Genomic DNA, 20,604 nt, shown 5'->3' on the forward strand with positions numbered 1-20,604 from the left:
ATTAAATGTAAGTGAAGAAAATGATATGTTGTCATCAGGGAGGAAAGCAGGACTCGTTCCAGCAGTGGGAGGTGATCCCCATCGAGGTGTGTGATGTGCGGCAGGTGAAGAACAGTTTCAAGAAGCTGATGAAAGCCTGCGTGCCGAGCTCCCAAACCACAGAGCCAAACATGAGCTTCCTGCGCCTCCTAGAGGACTCGGAGTGGATGACTCTGGTCAGTATTTATTGGTTTTACAGCTTTCCTTAAGTGTAGATGACAGGACTCTGACCTGAGTTGCCCGTGTTTCCAGTTGCACAGAGTGCTGCAGGTGTCTGTTTTGGTGGTGGAGCTACTGGACACCGGCTCCTCGGTCATGGTCAGCCTGGAGGACGGCTGGGATGTTACAACACAGGTTGGACCACGACAAAGATATGCAGCCCAACCTAAAATCTGCTTTTATTTGTTACTTTTTTTTATCAAGGAGTTCAAACTGTGTTTTTGTAGGTGGTGTCCCTGGTGCAGCTGCTGTCTGACCCATACTATAGAACTTTTGATGGTTTCCGACTGTTGGTAGAGAAGGAGTGGCTGTCGTTTGGCCACAGGTTCAGCCACCGGGGTGCGCAGACGCTGGGCAGCCAGAGCAGTGGTTTCACCCCCGTCTTTCTGCAGTTCCTCGACTGTGTACACCAGGTGGGTCAACATCTCTATCCGGTTCAGACTTTGCAGTGTTCCATCTCAGGCTACTCAGGGTTAGCAAGAAGCAAACACCTCAACTTGATGGATGAGGACCTCGGCATTTTGTACTCATTGAGCTGATCGTGAGCTCCTGTGTTTACACAAGTGTCGAAGAAAAACCAAGGTGTTGCATTGGTTCAATAAAGACCAGACCTCCACCCAGGATGAAATGCTTTGGTGTGCTGAAACAAATGTTTGCAAACCTTAATGAACTCAAAGTTCTGAAAATAGTCTTACATCTTTAGACTTGACACTGTATTTGTCCTGTCTGAGACCACTCCTGGCTTACCTCTGACCTGGACTCAAAAAGATAAAACCCTCTGTGCAGAAATGTCAACAGTCTTCAAGTTCCCTTCCTCTTTCTCTACATATGGTGTACATATGGCCATCTGTGTGTTTGTGGAGTTGAACCACAGAAAAAGAAGGCTTAAGAGCTTCCTGTTCTTAAGCCTGTAGTCACACATTTATAGAGCAAAACATTGAGTTTAACCAAGATGAAAATGTGTGTTTGAATGAGCTAAACAGCATAAAAACTGCTTCTTTGTTTAAAGAACTGTGTTGTCATCCTAAAAACCCGTCTGCATCCTTCAGATCCACCTTCAGTTCCCCATGGAGTTTGAGTTCAGCCAGTACTACCTGAAGTTCCTGGCCTACCATTATATGTCCAACCGCTTCCGCACCTTCCTGCTGGACTCGGACTATGACCGCATCGAGCTCGGTGAGCCACAGCTGCAGTAGATCTGCTCATGTTTCTCTGACTGTGCGGTTGTGTGACGCTGATCATTGTATGGATGTAGGAGTGTTGTACGAGGAGAAAAGCGACAGGAGAAATCCTCAGGTGTGCAAGTCTGTGTGGGACTACATCGACAGACTCAACAAGAAAGCCCCCGTCTTCTACAACTACATGTACTCTCCAGAGGATGAGGAGGTGAGGGCAGCTTCCGTCTATCTTGTAGTGACAGTTGCACTTGTTACTGAGGTTGAATGAAACCTAGACTCAGAATATTAATGGAATGTGACTCAGGAACATTTCGGGATCGTTTCAGGACGCAGAGTTCTTAAATCATTAAGACAAGGCTGATGTGGAAATGTGTTGCAGGTCCTGCGGCCATACACTTTCATTTCCAACCTGAAGGTGTGGGACTTCTACTTGGAGGAAACTCTGTCTGACGGACCCCCATACGACTGGGAGCTGAGGAGCCGGCAGGAGAGCCTGGCAGAGGAGACAGCAGAGAAAGCTGACACCGGCGCTCCAAAGTCTCAGCGGCACATCGTGTGGCCGTGTTATGACAACCTAAGCAAAGTGATGCCCGATGCCATCACCAAACTGCTGCAAGATCTGCAGAACCTGGAGGCTGAGCTCGGCCAGACATCGGAGAAGTGGAAGGACACGTGGGACAAAATCAAGACCACACAGAGGACTGAGACCAAACTGGAAAGCAAAGTGAGATAAGAGTTTCATTTCCCACCCACATACTCATAATGTTACCTAGTAACAGTTTCTATGCACAACATTTTGAGCAGTAGATCTGATTTTAAATGTGATTCTGAATATTTTCTCTCTCTCTTAACAGCCGTCATTCTCCAGTTCTCTGTTGATGTCCTCCAACCTAAGCCACCAGCGGCGATCCCAGGGTGTCTGCCTGCAGGACAGCAGAGTTGGATCTTCCATCAAGCTGGGTCTGGACTGTGAAGCTAGTGCCACGTCCACACCTGTCGCGGGTCGGCCGAGTACCAGCACACTCTACAGCCAGTTCCAGAGCACGGAGAGCGAGAACAGGTCTGTTCCCCGGAGGGCGGCCGTCTGTGAGGGGAAGCTCAGATGCTCCATCATTACATCCAGGTGTACTTCCACAAACTCTGAGCATGCTCACTGCATGTGACATTGTTGCAGTTCACACAGAAAATCACACACAAGTCACAAATATTTGGAAATGTGAACTACTGCCAAAAAGTCAGAAGTGAGCATTAAGGCCTGCAGTGTGAACATAGAGACAGAATGTCCTCCTGAAACAAACAACAAAACCTGCAATATGCATCTAAATTTGAATGTCATGAAAAAGCTCATTAATTTCAGTAATTCATTTTAAAAAGTAAAATGCTGTTATGGTAGGTTAGATAAGAGTATTAAGAAGCTGACTTTTCAGTGTTTTGTTAGCTGTGAACCACAATCCTCAAAATGAACAGAAATAAATATGACATAAATAATATGATGTTTACACCATGAAAAATATTTTTTAGAGTTTCAATTCTATGTTAATTTATTGAGCTTCACCTGTAAACAGATCAAATGATTTTTCAAATGAGTTTTAACTGCTGATCATCCCTTACCTCAACAGAACTGCTCTCATTTTTAACTCTTCTTCCCCATCAGGAGTTTTGAAGGCATTTTGTACAAAAGAGGAGCATTGCTGAAACCTTGGAAACCTAGGTGGTTTGTGCTGGATAAGACGAAACATGAGGTGAAATTTATCACACAGCCCCACCGACCCAAACTAAAGAATACCGTTCTGATTGTGACCTCCTCCTGTCTCCAACATGGCTCTTTTTCCAGCTGCGATATTACGACAGCAGGCAGGACAAAGACTGTAAAGGTGTGATTGAGCTGTCGGACGTGGAATCGGTCACAGTGGGAACACCTACCATGGGAGCACCGAAAAACGTTGAGGAGAAAGCCTTCTTTGATGTGAGTCTGCAAACATTTCTCTCCTTCAAATACAGAAACACTCATTATAGTGCAGAAACAAAATAGATCAACACAAGACAGGAAAATACTTTCCAGTTTCCACTGTGTAAGAGTGCAGAGGATGTGAATATTTTCATAAGGCAAAAAGCATTCTGTGTATTTCAGTGGTTCTAACTGTCCTCTCTCTCCCACTCTCAGTTGAAAACTTCCAAGCGCATGTATAACTTGTGTGCTCAGGAGAGTTCAAATGCCCAGCTGTGGATGGACAGTATCCAGAGCTCCCTGTCAGACGCCTAGAGGGTTGGAGCCCGTGCTACCAGGAAACACTGGGGGGCGCTGCTGTGCCTGCAGGAGCCTCTGCTGGTTAACCTCAGCAGAACAAAGAGGGAAAGGGGCCTTTTACCACTGTTCACTAGTGTTGAACTAATAATCTGATGTCACATGTTACAGTGTTTCTATTATAAAAAAGAAAAAGTCCCAGAAAAGCCAACTCCCCAAGTGTCTGATCAACAAGCGTCTCTGGGAGGTATCCTGCAGCTTGGACCAGCATCACCATCCTTCCAGACCCTCCTCCTGTAAACCAACACCTGCTCCTTCTGTCCAAACCCCACTCACACTTTAAGGAGGAATGACGGAGGAGCTGGAGGCAGCCAAGCTGCACAATGAACTCATTAGACTGCCCAAACTAGAATCTCAAGGACTAACTGCTGGGTTGATGGACCAAACCTGCCCTGAGGAGCGCCCAGTCCTCATAAAGCTCTGCTCTCACTGCCTCACGCAGCCCGCTGACGCTATGTTTTGACGAGCATGTTGCTATAGAGACAGTAGAGCAGGAGAGCTCTGTAACGGTTCATGAAGGATTTGTTTTTCTTTTGGAGTTTTTTCTTTTTCTTTTTTTTTTAGGAATCAGAAGTTTGTATCAGAATGAGAAAACTTTGCCTGTGGCCACCTGTTCTCCACAGGAGGAGACATCTTGTGAAAGCCATGATCCAGTTGTGAAGACCAAACCAGAAGAGCCATCTGGAGATTCAGAATCCATATGTGTTTACAAAGTAGACAACGGTTTCTTTACTCAGCTCCACTCAGCTCACGGCCCCGTGCTTCTATCCAACCACTGTTACCATGGAGATTTTTAAGGGATGTTGAAGGAAAAAGCAGGGATTTCTATTATGTCTTCAGAACAATCTACAGGAGGTCAGGGAGATGGGACATGGAGGGATACTGTGATATTATGGGATGTGTCAGAGATAGATTTAGGGATGGACACAAATTGTTGGAAACAAGTTGTAAAAGGAAAATTATGTCATTTTATAATTTTTTTTTTTACCGCAGTAGTATTGTTTCCTTGCACTTCGGACCCAGTCTGACTTACACTTCCCATTCCTTCCCATCAGACCGACAGTTATTCTCTGTGCTTCTCTTACTGTGTTAAAACACAAAACTGAACAATCAGAACTCCACTAAGCGTTTGAGCTGGGATGGAAATAGATGGCATAATTTTCCTTTAACAAAGTGAAAGTGAACCAGTGTTCCTTTGCTCCCAAGGCTTCCATCATGTTGGACGTGACCGTGCCAGAGCCAGTCCACAGCAGGCAATTCTGTTTCCTTTGGAAAGACGGCCCCTTCTCCACCCACAGCCAGCCACCAACCCACACGCTCCGGCCCACATTTGTTCAACACAACTCCCTACATTGTATCATACACTTCTACTGCTGTCTGAACATAAAATTACAAACTGTAGTTTATTTGTGTCTAACAACTCATTTGTATATACTACTCCAGATTTGTATGTAACATTTATGGTAGTAATTTATTTAACATGTCTCCTCAGTAAAGAAAAGCACCACTTTCTTTTGAAATTAGGAATTCAATGTGCCATTTATTTCTGTATTAATGTGACTAATACTTTTTTTAATGTGCAAGTAAATTTTATTGCTTTTTTGTTTACACAGTCATTATTACTTTATACAAATTGTTCATCAAGAGTGGAAGTGGTGTGTCAGTAGGAGTCTCTGGGTTTGGTTAGATTATATGGTCACCCACTCACAGGGTCATCGTCATGGAGAACGTAAAAAAAATGTCAGACATCAAATCCTTCCTAGTGCTAGGTTCTGTTCTGCTGACCTGTGGCATCAACCTTGACCTGAGAAACATCTAGCTCTTGTTTCAGGTATTAAATTTTCTGACAGAATCAGTAGCTACTTCACTGCACTAAAACAATGTTTGTTCTAATCAGAGAAGTAGAAAGTCCTCTCTAAAGTTTCGGATCCGTTGATTGGGTTCAGCTTTGTAGCTTCCTGCTGATCCAAACTGAAACAGTCCAGCAGATGTTGACTCAGTTTCAGGTGAGATCACTTTGCTCTTTGTTGCAGCTGGTGCAAAATGACAGCAGAACAGAACCCAATACTCTGTGTATTACCCTGTTGTAGAGCCATATTAGCTTCAGTCAGTCCCAAGTCAATTTGCCTCTAGTTTACTCCTCACACAGCTCAACTAACCACAGTCTGACAGAATCCTTTATTTATATGGTTCATTTTTTTGTTTAGAAATGACCTTCTGAGCCGGGATGTCAATCATGTCAGTCTAGTTTTTAGAATCCAAATAAATACTGTGGGTTTAAAAGTTCATGTGTCATCATCAATTTTAACCATTCTTCTTTTCTGCAGGTGTTCATTATTGTTTTTTCACAAGTCATCCAGGAATATTTTTTTCTAAATTCTGGAATACTTGGCCTAAAGTTATCAAAGTAATATTTGGATATAATATACAGGGTGAACCATAAGTTTCTATACATAGAAAAAATAAACATTTTATATTGGACAACCGCTTTTATTTTTGTGGGACTCTTTGTAATCGCTGCATGTCTTGGACCACTTTGTGGTTGATCTGCAACATTTCCAGTTTTCTGAAACTTGCAAATAGGTTTTGCCACAGTGTCGTGTGTGATGCTCATTCCATGTTTTCTGTTAAAGTTTCGTGAAACCATGCGACTGCTTCCCAATACAGCCATCAGTGTAATTTAAATTCTTTGCTCTTTTGTCAAACTCATCTTCTTGGGTATCTGAAATAAAAAATAATACATTTTACATTCTCCTATGTATGGAAACTTATGGCCCATCCTGTACACTAAAAAAAAAGAAAGAAATTGAGACTTATTGACATCAAAATTATTTCAGTCATTCAAATTAATTTCCCAAGTTGGCACATAACTGCATAGTAGTGCTGCAGAGACGTAGACACCCAGCTGTTTCCCTCGATTGCACAGGCTCACTTGTACGATGACTAGGAATCAAAACAATGATTGTTTAAATCTCCAGTAAATTAGCCAGTGTATCTGGAGAAGAGCTTTACATTACAACCCTGCATAGTCTAAAAGGAAAGGGCATTATTCACAAGAAGTATACCAATGAGACAACATTCTAAGGATGTCGACAAGCAACCTTTGGTGATAGATGGAACCACCAAAGCTGAATAACACTACCAGCCTAAGTGTTGGGTATAGTAACAGTAGATAAATGGACCTTTAAAATGTTCCAAATAAATGGCTGGTTAAAACTATCTCAAAATATAGAAGGCCTGCCTGCTTGTTCTAAATTACCAGTGTAATGTAAAACTGCTGATCTACTACAGCAGTGGAGAGCAAGTAATGTATATTGACAGTCAAAACCAAGTTGGTGCATGGTGCAACACCTGATGGTGCCACTTGGTGTTCAAGAGTTTTCATCTAAAACTTTTTGTGTTTTCACATTGCAAGAACTATGCAGTTCATTGACTGTTGTATTTTGCTGAACAGGATAAAGAGTGCTTTCTCATAAGAACAGTATCTTGGGGACCTTTTCTGCCATTTTCACATGCTTTGTGCCATCTCCTCAGACTTTCCTGCCATAGTGCGTCTAGGTATATCTGCCAGTGCTACCAGAGTGATTACTGGTAACGTATGTCGCATACATAGGCCCCGTCCCAATACTCGCACTACGCCCTTCTATGATGTGTGTACTCACTCAAAATGCACATAAGGATTTGAGTGCACAGGTTAGTATGCCTCGGAGTCATTATGGTGACATCCAAAATGACTGGACTATTGCTGTTTTGGCATTTCTACAGCTGACAATGGCAGTACAACTCCAACACTATAAATGTACACTATAAGTATTTTAACTTTCCAAATCACTGCAGGAAATATTCTGCTTTTTTATAAGTTGTTGAATCCAGAGCAACTCAGAGAAGCATGACCTCTAGGACATCCTGACCTCCAGTGGCTGTGGGCCAGATGTCTTTTCATGCAGTATATATGAGGGAATGAAGAATAAAATCTTTGCCACTTGAAAACTTTATTTTCTTATTTATTTACCATTTACTATGTGTAATAATAAATTCTGTAATTTGAGTTTCCCTTTCTAAAATGAGTGACAAAGAATGTAACTTTTTCCCTCCATTTTCTTACACCCTTATCCCATTGGGGTCATTAGGGGTGCTGGTGCTTAACTCCAGTGATCAACAGGCGAGGTCACCCTGGACAGGTCATCAGTCTATCACATGGCGACCTGTCCAGAGACAGACAGGACAAACAATCATGCGCACACACCTAATGAGAATTTAGAGAGACCATGCAGAAAGACAGCAGGCTAGGATTCAAACCCAGGCAGGACCTTCTTGCTGCAAGGCAGCAGTGCTACCAACTGTGCCACTATGCAGCCGTCTTTTTCCATTATATTCAATTTTTTTTAGCTATGCTTCTGTGAGATTTATTCTTGGTTAAAAACAGTCATAAAAATTCCCTGAAATTGTTATTTTCCTTAGAGTTACAGTACACTCTACCAGTTTTTCCTGGCAACAGACTACGTGTGTTTCAACCCAGCTTCCGAGCAGCGCCATCTGTAGGAGGCCGGAGGAAGCTCATGCTTACAGAATGTGGTTTATAGAGCAGAAATTAAACTAAACCTTCACTTAACCGCTATTTAAACAATGTAGCTCTTCTTCAGTTAATAGTGTTTCTTTCTTCTTATTTTTTTCATGAAATTAAATGGGTTTCACGTGATGTGACCAATCAAGAATATTATAATTTAAACAAAAAATTAAGTTGTATAATAAAGAGTCAAAATAGGTTTTCGGTAATCATCGATCCCGATCGTTCGCTCCGAAAGTAGCCGAGCCTAAGCTGAGCTGTCCGGAACATCCGGCTGTAGCTTCTCAACATAAACAGAAATGGCGGAGGCAGCAGCAGCGTCTACGGTGGCTCCTTCAGTAACAGGAGGTTGGACAAAACATGTAACCTGCAGGTAGAGCGCTATCTTCGAGTATTGTAGTGCCAGGGTGTATTCAGCTATTGGTTGACACGAATATTGGTTTGAGAGGACGGGTAGTGGCCGATTAATAGCCTGACGACAACCTCGGCTCTGTTACTGAGCTAGCTGGAGTCCTCTGTTATTGTGTTGACTATGGCCACTGAGCCACTTTAGCGGCCGGCTAGCTAGCTATGTTACGTACATTGTCAACTATTACCCGACTGGCATTCGTGTCAAACTTACACATACTGCCACACCTTGATAAAACCATAAATACTTCATAAGTCCTTTATATTCTTTCACCTTAAAACAGCCGTGTGGTAACCAGTACACACTGTAATGAAAGATAGCATCTGGTGATAAATTCCTGATTGGTTCGTCATTCCAATAGTTTTATAGTCAGAGATTAGGAATGTAGTTTCAGTAATAAAGCCATAGGATGCATTTTCCTTAACTGTCTTCTGTACTGCTAGATGAGTGTTCAGCCTTTCAGTTCTGCCAAATTACCAATTTTAAAATGATTACCTTATTCTTTTTCTAATTCTTGTACTTGTTGTCTTTTTCACATTTGAATTTGCAGGTATTTCATGCATGGTCTTTGCAAAGAAGGAGACAGCTGTCGATACTCTCATGATCTTTCAAGCAGCAAACCTGCAGCCATGATATGCAAGTTCTTTCAGAAGGGAAACTGTGTGTTTGGAGATCGCTGCAGGTACTGACTACTCCAGGAATTTTACAAACGCATGCCAGAATAAATCAGATATGGATGCAAATCTAATATGGGCTGGGAAATTATACTCATCCTGATCTAGACTGCTGTTACTAGTTTTCTAAAAGTAGCCATGCTCTGAACCAATCACAGCCTTGCTGGAGGGGCGTCTTAGCTATGCTGCTTGCTCCTCAAGTGACTGATATGTGAGACAGCTGCTTCAGTCAATGTGTTGTCTATCACTAAACTGTGGAGTTGCTGTTAAGCTCCACAGCTGCTTTATGGTGAGAGGAAGCTTTTATAAAACATGAATTTGTAAAGTTTTGTCGACATCCTCCTTTGGCTCTATGTTTCTGATGCTCTTTAGGTCAGTAAAAAACAGTTCCGGAGAATGAATTGCTTAATGTGATGGATGTTGTGCATTTGCAGTTTTGGTTCCTGGTGCCAGAAATCTCATGCAGCTGACTCCCATGCATCCTTTTTTTTTGTTTAAGCACCTTCAGGTTCTTTTCATGTACTTTCAGCTTAGGGCCTAAATGAATTTGTGATTTGGATTCATAACAAACATAAACCCCAGAGAAAATGAAATTCACATATGATGGTTTTATTGAAACAGTTGGTTCTTGTTGATGCCCACCTTACTGTCACATTGCTTTCTGAAATGATTTTTTATCACATCAGAAATATGTTACCAAGTATATTACAGACATAGTGAGTCCACATGAATGGTACTTAAATAATCAGCCGGTCTTTGTTGCAGGCAAGGCAGTTCTTTATGATATGCATTTTGTCTACAGCAATATTAAGATGGCTTTAAATTTGTGTTGTGCAGTCCTAAAGAAATTACACACTTACTTCTGATAGTGGATTAGATTAGGGCACAAAATGAAACATTTCCCTAAATGCTTTCACTTAAATCAGAAAAGCAGCTTTTGTCGCTGCTTACATATTTATACACATTATGGTATTGCTTATTTTTATATAATATTCCAACAATAATGTTACCCATCATAGTTTTTATGCATATGAGCAGCCTGAGTGTGTTGAAGGTCACCATTTGCAGACTAAGCTGGTAGATGGTGGATGAGTTTTATTACAAAGACCATGAACCATAGCATGGCAGCCATTCTGTTGATTTAACTGAAATATTTAGTTCAAAATTGAATGTTACAAAACCAAAATGTTTTATTTGTTATTTTTCCCACCACTTTTTTTCTTTTAATTTTTACTTATTCGGGATTAAAACGGTTTGGGATTAAAAATCTCATCTACAGGAGCGTCCTGGACTCTGGACCGGACTGATTCATTAATCATCTCAGATATTGTAGCTTGATTTCTGAGATTCTAAAAGAAAAACTGAATAATATCCATCCATCCATCCGGAGAAAACCCATTTCGGCCGCCTGTATCCGGGGTCTCGTTCTTTCGGTCATGACCCAAAGCTCATGACCGTAGATGAGGGTAGGAACGTAGATCGACCTGTAAATCGAGAGCTTCATTTTTTGACTCGGCTCTCTCTTCACCACAATAAATCGGCACAGCGCCCGCTTCACTGCAGACGCTGCGCCAATCCGCCTGTCGATCTCCCTCTCCCTCCTATCCCCATTCGTGAACAAGATCCCGAGATACTTACACTCCTCCACTTGGGGCAGGACATCCCCCTGACCCGGAGAAGGCACTTTATCTTTTTCCATCTCAAGACCATGGCCTCGGATTTGGAGGCACTGATCCTCATCCTGGCCGCTTCACACTCGGCTGCGAACCGCTCCAGCGAGAGCTGCAGATTACAATCTGATGAAGCCAATAGGACCACATCATCCTCAAAAAGCAGAGATGCGATCCTAAGGCCACCAAAATGGATCCTCTCAACACCTTGGCTGTGCCTAGAAATTCTGTCCATGAAAGTGATGAACAGAATCGGTGATAAAGGGCAGCCTTGGTGGAGTCCAACCCTCACTGGAAATGAGCCCGACTTACTGCCGGCAATGCGGACCAGACTCTGACACCGGTCATAAAGGGACCTGTCAGGTTCTGAATAATATCCAAATTATTTTAATCATAGGTCTTTTTATAGTTCTGATCAAAAATTGTAATCTGAGTTCATTTTGTATGTCCAAGTTGAATATATTAAATATTTTATGCGTACGTACTGAAGAAAATAATAATTTTCTTGAACGTCAGGGCAGATTAACGGGTGTTTATATTTTTTCTTTTTTTGGTGTAATGTAAACATTAAGACTTAACACTGACATGTTCCATTCTTTTTTTTAACTGCACTGTACACTGAACTACTTGCACTGTAGCTACACTTTGATGCTGATTTAGACAGATATGTTCATTTAAAACACTCCAACATGCTGTGAATGTTGTCATTAGCATTTGAAGCTTCTCTTACTCTGTGTTTGTGTTTCTCCCTCTCTTCTCCCTGTAGCCCCTAGGGCCAGACAGAATACACTGCAGACCGAATAGTAATTACATAACAGTTTTTTTTCCTGAGCTGCTCTCTTTGTCAGACTGACCCCCTCTTCCCTCCTCCTCTCCTCTTCTCCTCTCAGGCTGCTGCTGTTGGGTTCACCAGGTTCATTCTGCTGCAGCTCACTCCGTTTCTCTTTATGTATAGCTTCAGTACCCTCCCCCTCCTCAAACTCCACAAGCTTTCTGGGTAGCTTTTTGCACACAGTGTCTCATAACTAGGCCTAGTGCATCTTCATGTGTGAGTCTGTTTGGATGGATAAGAGGAGCTGATGAGAGAAGAAGGTTGATTTGGTTCATGTTTGGCTTTTGAATTGTGTGATTGCTTAATAAATGAGCGTTTTGATCAGGTTTTTGGAACTCATCACTACCATTAGCATGTGATGTTTTTACCAATTTGTGGTTAAAAACAAAATGGGTTTTATGCTTTTACATAAAACCCATTTATGTAAACATAAAATGTTGTTATGAGGTGTTTGTGAATGTCAGTATGTTTGCGTTCACTGCTATCTCACTTTGTACATTCTTGTCAATTTGTCTTTGTGATGGATGCCCAGCCCCCCAGAAGCTCTGAGGGTTTCTGCTTGTTGACATAAACTTGACTAGGTTTTGGAAAATTATTTTATCGCACTGTTTGCACTTAATATGCAAATGTTGGTGTCAGATACTATTACTTAAAGCCAACATGGGTATATTTTAGAGATGAATTGTTGTGGAAGTGTTATCTGGAAGTTGGGCTGCTTGATATTTAAAAATCTTGCAAAACTAGTATTATTAGTATAATTATTTTTTTTCACTTACATTTTTGCTTTTTATTGCACCATTTAGAAGAAACAAGATAAATTATATGAAAAAAAACACAAGAGCCTCAGGAAATGGACATATAACAAAAATAAATAAATATGAACAAGAGGACATAGCAGATATTATGACATATTTAAGCTTCAATAAGTCTATTCAGTGACCATATATAATATTTTATAAGTAATTAATTTGACCCATTTTTCATTTTGCATTGTTTCCTTGAATCTTTGGCTGAATGTCATTTTATCCATTTCATAACTGCTGCCAGACGTATTTTAGCTAAGTGCTGGTCTTCTTTTTTGGCTACCATAGTGATATTGCCAAAATATGAAGATGCACATGCCATGCAATAAACTATCTTAATATTTTCTTTAGGAAAAGTAAATATAATCCCAAAAAATAACATTTTAAGCAGCTCCAAAACATGAGTGACTCAAGTCCTCAGAACCACATTGCCTCCAGCAGATTTGTTGCATTGCTGGTTGTTTTTTCTTAATAAGTGAAGTGATTAAAAAGACAAACAAGATTTTTTCCAGTTGAATTCCCCCACTCTTAATGAGCCGCTCGAAGTCATTTGAAACCATCCTTCATTTGAGAATGTGACAGAATTTTATTTTATTTTTATTTCTCCTACATATTTGGTACAGTATTACTGTAATATTTCCGGCAGGCCAGCATACTAGCATAATGTGTATATAAATAGATTTTGATCATTTGTAGTTAAATGCAGCAACCATATTTCTAGAACTACATTTGGTTCACTTCCCAGATCAAATTTTCTTTCTTCATTATAATATTCTCTTAGTTGTAGATATATAATAAGTCCTGATTACAAAGTCCACATTTTTTTTCTTCAAGTTTTGGGAACTCCTCCTTGCTGATTTTTTTTTTTTACAACAATGGAAAAAGGTCTTAGATTCAGCTCTTAAATGTTGAGTCAAACATGCCAGTTTTAAAGTAATTGTCCAGAACTATCCATCTTAAAGAGTTTTTTTTTGTTGTTCTTTCTTCAGTTCAACTTGTCTTGTTATCTTAAACCAAGTATCCAGTGTGGATATGACCACTGGATTAAGACCTTTTTTTTAAAAACAATTTGGTGTGCTGTGCTGTACTCTCCAGAAGCGTTTGCACTTGGTGATCTTGGATACGGGTCTGTAACTCTTTCCCTCTGGCGATGTAACGAGGGTCACGCCAGCAACACAAATAACCAAGCTGAGCCACAAAGTGATACAATTTCAAATTGGGAAGATTCATGCTGGCTTTGTGTTGAATACCTTGTTACTTTTCCAAATAAATCTTGATGTATGTTAGTATATCTTGTCCCACTCAATGAATTGTTTAAGTTACATGTCAACAGGAAGTGCCTGAAACAAACAGAGCAGTCTAGGCAAACGTATAATTTTTGGTACACTTCTCCTAAAATCCAGTGGCCATGTGGAACATCGTACAATATCTGTTTTGAGGATTGGGAAGTTAGTTCATAGTTATGTAGTAGTGTAGTGTTTGGTTTTAATGTTAGATCTTTCTTTTTTTTTGGCATTCTATTTAATATTGTGGCAGAGGTGGTGTGTAGTATTTGGGTTTTTTCATTTTTGTAACGAATTCATTAACCTAGATAATTAATTTCTTTGTCGTCAAAATCTCAACAAAATTTCATTCAGAGCTTTTATATACTGCATAGCCAAAGATCTAATGAAGTGCTAGATCAGTGCAAAACCCATTCGCCCGTAAACACCCACTATGAAGTGATCACAATATAAACAGCAATATTCAATAAATCAGTTCAGTGTTGGCACAAGTATAATAAACATCAACAGTGATACTGCATCAAACAGATAGCATCTTAACAAAGAAAAAGAATCGAGTTATTTGAGTAATGTCTTGATGAATGTGTCAGTGTTAAGTCCAGGTCACAGCTCTTGTAACACAGTGGGATGTGATGATTGTCTCTGGGTGGGATAAAGAGAGGAGCTGCTCTACTGCCTGTACCTTCCACCAGAGGGCAGCAGAGGGAACAGGTGAAGCACCAGATGGTGTTGCTCACACACAGAAAGCAGGAGGTGTAAATGGTGCTGATATCTGGAAGAGTTGGCCCAGTGACCTTCTCTGCTGTTGCCTCTCAGTCACCTTTGGAACAGCCAGAAATCACACTACCATTCCAAAAGTCAAAACACTGACACCGTCATGAGCCACTCCTCTACGTCCTCTAGTAGAACAGGGGTTGATGTGCTTTCCCCACAGCTCAGGAGATGTCAGGATTCTCCAGAATAGTTACTCTGTGGTATTTAAAGTTGGTAACTCTCTCACCACCTCTCTGCCAACAGGGCATTAGTGGTTCTACTGGTTTCTGTGGAAATCCACAACCACTGCCCTGGTCTTAATGTTCAGAATTAGGTTAGTGTTACACCATGATGACTGCTGTTAAACCTTACCATAAAATATAAACCAGTAACTAACCATGAAGCAAGCAATAACCATTATATTTTGTCAAATGCCATCAAAATCAAGTAAGTATGTTTATCAATGTTTTGAGTTATATATCAAGGGCGACTGTAGACAAGTGTGTGAACCTTTAGTCTGAAATGGTTTTAATAGGCTGGGGTTTGAGTTAAAAATGATCTCATCATTTATTTTACTCTATTCAAGTTTTAGGGGTTTTTTTTCTTTCATTTCAGGAAGTGAGTAGATGGTTTCTGCTCTGATGATGGGTTCTGTTTTGCTTGTTTAGGTTTGAGCACAGTAAACCCATAAAGAAAGAGGAGCTGCCAAACACCCAGACGCTGCCGCTGGCCTCTGTCTCCCAGGCCGACCCAGCTGACCCAACCGACCCGGCTGACCCAGAACCCAGGGGCATGTCGCCTGGGTCAGAGGCTCAGGACTGGGTCAACGCGGCAGAGTTTGTTCCAGGACAGCCGTACTGTGGACGAGGTGAGTGAACGGCTTCACTCACCTGACGTTGGTAGTGATCTTAATGTTTGAAAATGTGATATTATTAAGTCATTTTAGATGTTTGAATGTGATCATTGGTACTGAACAACTTTCAGGGGCATCTAAGGGAAATATCAAATCTTAGTTTTTAATCATTCTAAAAATTTAACAAAATGTACATAGCTTCCTCACTTACAACTATATTTCATATCTTACATATAGAACTAGTAAAAACCCAGAAATCATTTTTTAATTAGAATATTAAATGAGACAAATATGTCTATGTACTATACAGTAAGTGCATTAATTCATGGTTGGGCTTTCACTAGACGGCTACAATGCAGTCGCTTTTCTCTAGTGGCCCGTGTCCTGAATGCTGTATGGTGGCTCTTGAGGTACATTAGCGACCGCTTTGACTTTTAACCGTCATAAAGGTCAATCATGCCAGGATCACAGGCTTTATGTGCTTTCAGCTCATGCAGCTGGGATTCCAGAAACAAGGTGTGTTGGTTCCTGTTGACAGCATTCACTTGAGCAGTGTGTGTGAGACATCGTACACACATTCTGTGAGGAATGACGTCGTCACACAGGGCACTCTAAAACCTTTAATGCCGTAAATTCAAGTAAAGTTTCTGACTCGGATCCTCAGCATGTTTCCATTCAGCTGCTCAGACCATATCTCACTAATTCCACGAGAGCAGATAGTTTCATGGCTGTAGTTTTAGTCAAAATTTACATTTTAGCAAAAAGTGGCAAGTTCTCTATTAAAGTTTGGTATTACAGCAGTCCAAGACATTATCACCTCCAGCCTGAAGAAATGTTGTAGATAGTAAACGATCACATTTAATCTGCTGGGGTAAATGTTCATCAGACAGAGAGCAGGACTTATCCACTCTGCAGCGCAACAATGAAACATTTAGTAAATTGTGTGTGCGCGCGCATGTGTGTGTGTGTGTGTGTTCACAGCTGAGCCAGTGAAAGTGGAGAGCTCGGCCCCTCGCATTGAGGAGTTTGACAGCGACGCAGGCCCAGACAACAAAGACCTGAGGAAGCAGCTCTGTCCATACGCTGCTGTTGGAGAGTGTCGCTACGGAGTCAACTGTGCTTATCTACATGGTGACGTGTGTGACATGTGCGGCCTGCAGGTTCTCCACCCCAGTGACAGTTCCCAGCGCTCAGAGCACACCAAGGTGAAGGAATCAGGCAGGCGTCAGAGAGCATGTTTATTCCAAACCCTGCAGTACTGAAGTGTTGGTTAACTGTCCTCCCTCCAGGCGTGCATTGAAGCTCATGAGAAAGACATGGAGATTTCTTTTGCCATCCAGCGCAGTAAGGACATGATGTGTGGCGTGTGTATGGAGGTTGTGTTCGAGAAGTCCAACCCAAGCGAACGTCGTTTTGGGATCCTCTCCAACTGCAGCCACTGTTACTGTCTGAAATGCATTCGCAAGTGGAGGAGTGCCAAGCAGTTCGAGAGCAAAATTATCAAGTAAGCAGACTTATTTCTATAGCTTGGAGAGCAGTTACTTCATCCTGCATCTTCCAACACAGTCTAAGGAACAAACAGTGTGTAAGAATGTTTGACAAAGTTATGAATCTTTGTCCTAATTCAGACAGGACAATAACAAATTTGCCATGTAATAAAAAATTATATAATAAATTTTTTATTCACTGTATAAAAATTAACAGTTTTTTATACAGTAAATTTTCAACCTATCTAAATAGGAATGTTATCATGGAATATTTTCCACTTTTTACCAGGTATTGATCTTTCTGAATTTACAGCCTAAACCAGAGGCGCCCAAAGTGGCTCCTGAGGGCCGACATCCTGCACGTTTCCTCTCCCTGGTGGTAGAAACAACTTTCCCACCATGTCAATGTTTTTCTATTGAGCCATCATTTGATCCATGTGTGTTAAACCAGAGAGAACTAGAACATGCAGGATGCCCTGACCCTAACAAGGACGCACTTTGGGCACCACTGACCTAGTCAAAACTTCTAACCATAAAAGTGCAACCCACATAAAGAGGCCTTAGTCCTCAATGTGGCCGTCACAGGTTTGATTCCCAGCCTGGTGACCTTTGCCCCATGTCTTCTCTCTCTCTTTACCTACTTTCTTGTCCAGCACTTTCAGATAAAAACCACTAGAGCCAAAAACACCTTCAGCAGTACAGGCAAGAAGTTATGTGACTGTTCACACTAGATACATCAGTTTTAAATTGCTTAGAGTACACAACCTATTATTCACTTCAAAACTTAAACTAGCCGGCCCTGTTGATCTGAAGGATGATGCCTGTCAACTAGAGGTCTGGTAATCTCTTCTTTCTTTCTTTAGGTCCTGTCCAGAGTGTCGAATCACATCTAACTTTGTCATCCCGAGTGAGTACTGGGTGGAGGACAAAGAGGACAAGCAGAAGCTAATCCAGAAATACAAGGATGGCATGGGGTACGTCGCCTGCTTCCTACATGAGCTCTGCTGCTCTGCTTAGTGGCTGACATCAAATCAAGTTGATCAAATATTTAGATTTATTTAGGTTTTTATTCAAACTAATTTACTTTTCTTTTGTTGCTGCTTTCACTGAGAAAGCCTGACCTCTGTTTCTGTTGTCTGTAGGAGTAAACCATGTCGGTACTTCGATGAAGGTCGTGGAACTTGCCCTTTTGGCTCAAACTGCTTCTACAAACACGCCTTCCCTGATGGACGTCTAGAGGAAGCTCAGCCGCAGAGAAGACAGACTGGATCCAATAACAGGAACCGGGTAAACACATTTCCCAAAACCGCTAACATGCATTCACAAAGCTTTACAGTGAGCAGTTCTGTTAAGTGACCACTGCTAGATAAAACTCCCACTTTGTAGTGGAGCTGGAAAGCAAAAAACTAGTTGAGTATAGGAAGAGCAGATTAAAGAAAGTGAAAAGCAGTTAGTTTCTCTGTGTGTGAGAACTAGCAGACACTATATAAGACCCATTCCAATTCTCAGAGCTCGAGGCGGACGCCACTGTGGGACATCTTTGACGAGAGAGAAAGCACCGACTCGTTCGACAACGACGACGAGGAGATGGTGACGTTCGAGCTGAGTGAGATGCTTCTCATGCTGCTTGCTGCAGGAACCGACGACGAAGTGACGGATTCAGAGGACGAATGGGACTTGTTTCATGAGGAGCTCGACGATTTCTATGAGATTTACCTATAGCACCTCCCTCCTAACCCCACCACCCATATACTCTAGACATTAGAATGGACTGTCTTGTGTGAGTGATGGACAGTAGCTTCCCCTCTGTATTGTGGCAGTGCCTTTAAGCAGGCCATGAATAATAAATGAACTTATAAAAACTAAAAAAAAAAGAAAACTCCACCTCCGTGCGCTCGTGCTAAACATTTTATAGACCTCTATCCTTGTGAGTCTTTCTTGCGTGGTTTATTAAAATATAAAATGAGAAAAAGAAGTCAATATAAAATCTAACTAAAGTAACCATTAAGAAATTGCTAAGACATCGTCCAGTTTGTTTGTGGGTTTGACTTGTTTATCATCTATCCAGGTATTTGTACATACTTCTGAGACTCTGCACTTGAACTTACTCAGCACCGTTTACTGTAACTGAGATGGGCATGTTGTAAGACTTTACATATGGTTGTTGAAGGCCGGGACTTCTTTTCTGTCTGTTTATAAAGCTGCTGATGTTTAATAAATTTACCATAATCAGTTCCTGGCCTTTGTTGGGATTTTTTATGGTTAAAATCTAATTATGATGGACTAATTGAAAAAATAAATAAATATGAGAAGTCAGCGAAAGAAAGGCAATGTGCTTTCCAAATAAACAAAATTGTTAAAATCGTCAGGCAGCATGGGATAAAGTTCTACTGTTATGTTGATGACACGCAGTTATATCTATCCATAAACCTTAATTCAGGCAGATTACAGACATTTCTGATGTAAACACCCGGACGACTCTAAGCTTTTTCTTTTTAGATTCTGACAACAAAGAATTTGTATTTGGACCAGAACTAATGAAAAAGAACCTGCTTCATCAATCACTTGATCTGGACGGCAGTGGATCAGCTTCTGATGATAAAATAAATTATCTTGGTGTTATTTTTGTCCAGAATGTCATTTAAATCTCGTCTTAAACAATTCCAGAATATTACCACTCCTGTATGATACTGGAAACATAATCCATGCATTCATTACTTCACTAAATATTGACTGAGGAAACTGAAGCCAAAAGTGTTGAAATGCTCAATATATGAAATAATTATAAGAAACATTTGATTCAGTCAGACTTGGAACATGTATTTTATTAGCCTACAGTATATTTCATGAAACACTGACAGGTCGTCTGTAGCTGTGTTTCTTTCACTAATAGAATTCCTTGTTACACTGCGGCCATCCCTCCCAGAGGAAATGTCTTTCTGAATAGTGAAAGAGCTTGTCATTTTTTAAACATGTAATTTTTTAAACATCATTACTCTCTTTCTCATAAGGGGCAGCACTTTGTTTACATTTTTGAAACAACATAGCCTGCTCATGTATCATCTGATGTGCCTTTGCATATTGTATGGCAATTGTACCAGCAATCGAACCGTAGATTCACACAAATATAAAAACAGAATTAAGAAAAACATACTGTACACTAGGGGCTAAAATACAATATGAAATACTGTGCAGTAATTAGAAATAGCAATTAGACTGTGCAACTGAATATGATCTTTTTTTCTTTTTTTAAAAAAAGCACAGAAGCACATAAGCACTGTTGTGCTTATTTACAATAATTGAAAAAGTTGTGTGAACAACAGAGATGTTGCAAGACAGTCAACCTGTTAGTGGGGAACAGAGGGGAGGAAGGATCTGTGATAACTGCTGGATGCAGCCATCTGTCACTGAAGCAGCTCTTCATCTGCTCTGGGTCAAAGGGCAGCAGAGTTCAGCGTTCATACAGTCTAGACCGGATTAAGAAAAGTGTGTCATGACGATGAGCCACTGAGAGAAGAGACTTTAAAATTCT

At 40.9% G+C, this 20,604-nt stretch overlaps 2 protein-coding genes across 10 annotated transcripts in view; both read left to right on the plus strand.

Annotated features, from left to right (window-relative positions):
• sbf1 (SET binding factor 1) overlaps positions 1 to 6,027 on the plus strand; it is a 59,778-nt gene extending 53,751 nt beyond the window's left edge. For all 9 annotated transcript variants that reach the window (XM_028043398.1, XM_028043403.1, XM_028043399.1 and 6 more), the window contains 10 exons: positions 39 to 215; positions 292 to 393; positions 486 to 671; positions 1,308 to 1,434; positions 1,514 to 1,644; positions 1,816 to 2,160; positions 2,291 to 2,496; positions 3,091 to 3,178; positions 3,271 to 3,402; positions 3,601 to 6,027. In XM_028043398.1, the coding sequence (XP_027899199.1) occupies positions 39 to 215; positions 292 to 393; positions 486 to 671; positions 1,308 to 1,434; positions 1,514 to 1,644; positions 1,816 to 2,160; positions 2,291 to 2,496; positions 3,091 to 3,178; positions 3,271 to 3,402; positions 3,601 to 3,699 (1,593 nt within the window). In that variant the 3' untranslated portion in view covers positions 3,700 to 6,027. The remainder of the gene's footprint in view (positions 1 to 38; positions 216 to 291; positions 394 to 485; positions 672 to 1,307; positions 1,435 to 1,513; positions 1,645 to 1,815; positions 2,161 to 2,290; positions 2,497 to 3,090; positions 3,179 to 3,270; positions 3,403 to 3,600) is intronic.
• Positions 6,028 to 8,535: 2,508 nt separating this feature from the next.
• Positions 8,536 to 19,307, plus strand: mkrn1 (makorin, ring finger protein, 1). Its single transcript, XM_028044154.1, has 8 exons — positions 8,536 to 8,681; positions 9,268 to 9,399; positions 15,401 to 15,600; positions 16,567 to 16,790; positions 16,875 to 17,089; positions 17,936 to 18,046; positions 18,215 to 18,359; positions 18,582 to 19,307. The coding sequence occupies exons 1-8, from the start codon at positions 8,608 to 8,610 to the stop codon at positions 18,792 to 18,794; spliced, it is 1,314 nt and encodes a 437-aa protein (XP_027899955.1). The 5' UTR covers positions 8,536 to 8,607; the 3' UTR covers positions 18,795 to 19,307.
• Positions 19,308 to 20,604: the final 1,297 nt, after the last annotated feature.

The sequence above is a fragment of the Xiphophorus couchianus genome, chromosome 17, assembly GCF_001444195.1.
Source record: "Xiphophorus couchianus chromosome 17, X_couchianus-1.0, whole genome shotgun sequence".
NCBI lineage: Eukaryota > Metazoa > Chordata > Actinopteri > Cyprinodontiformes > Poeciliidae > Xiphophorus > Xiphophorus couchianus.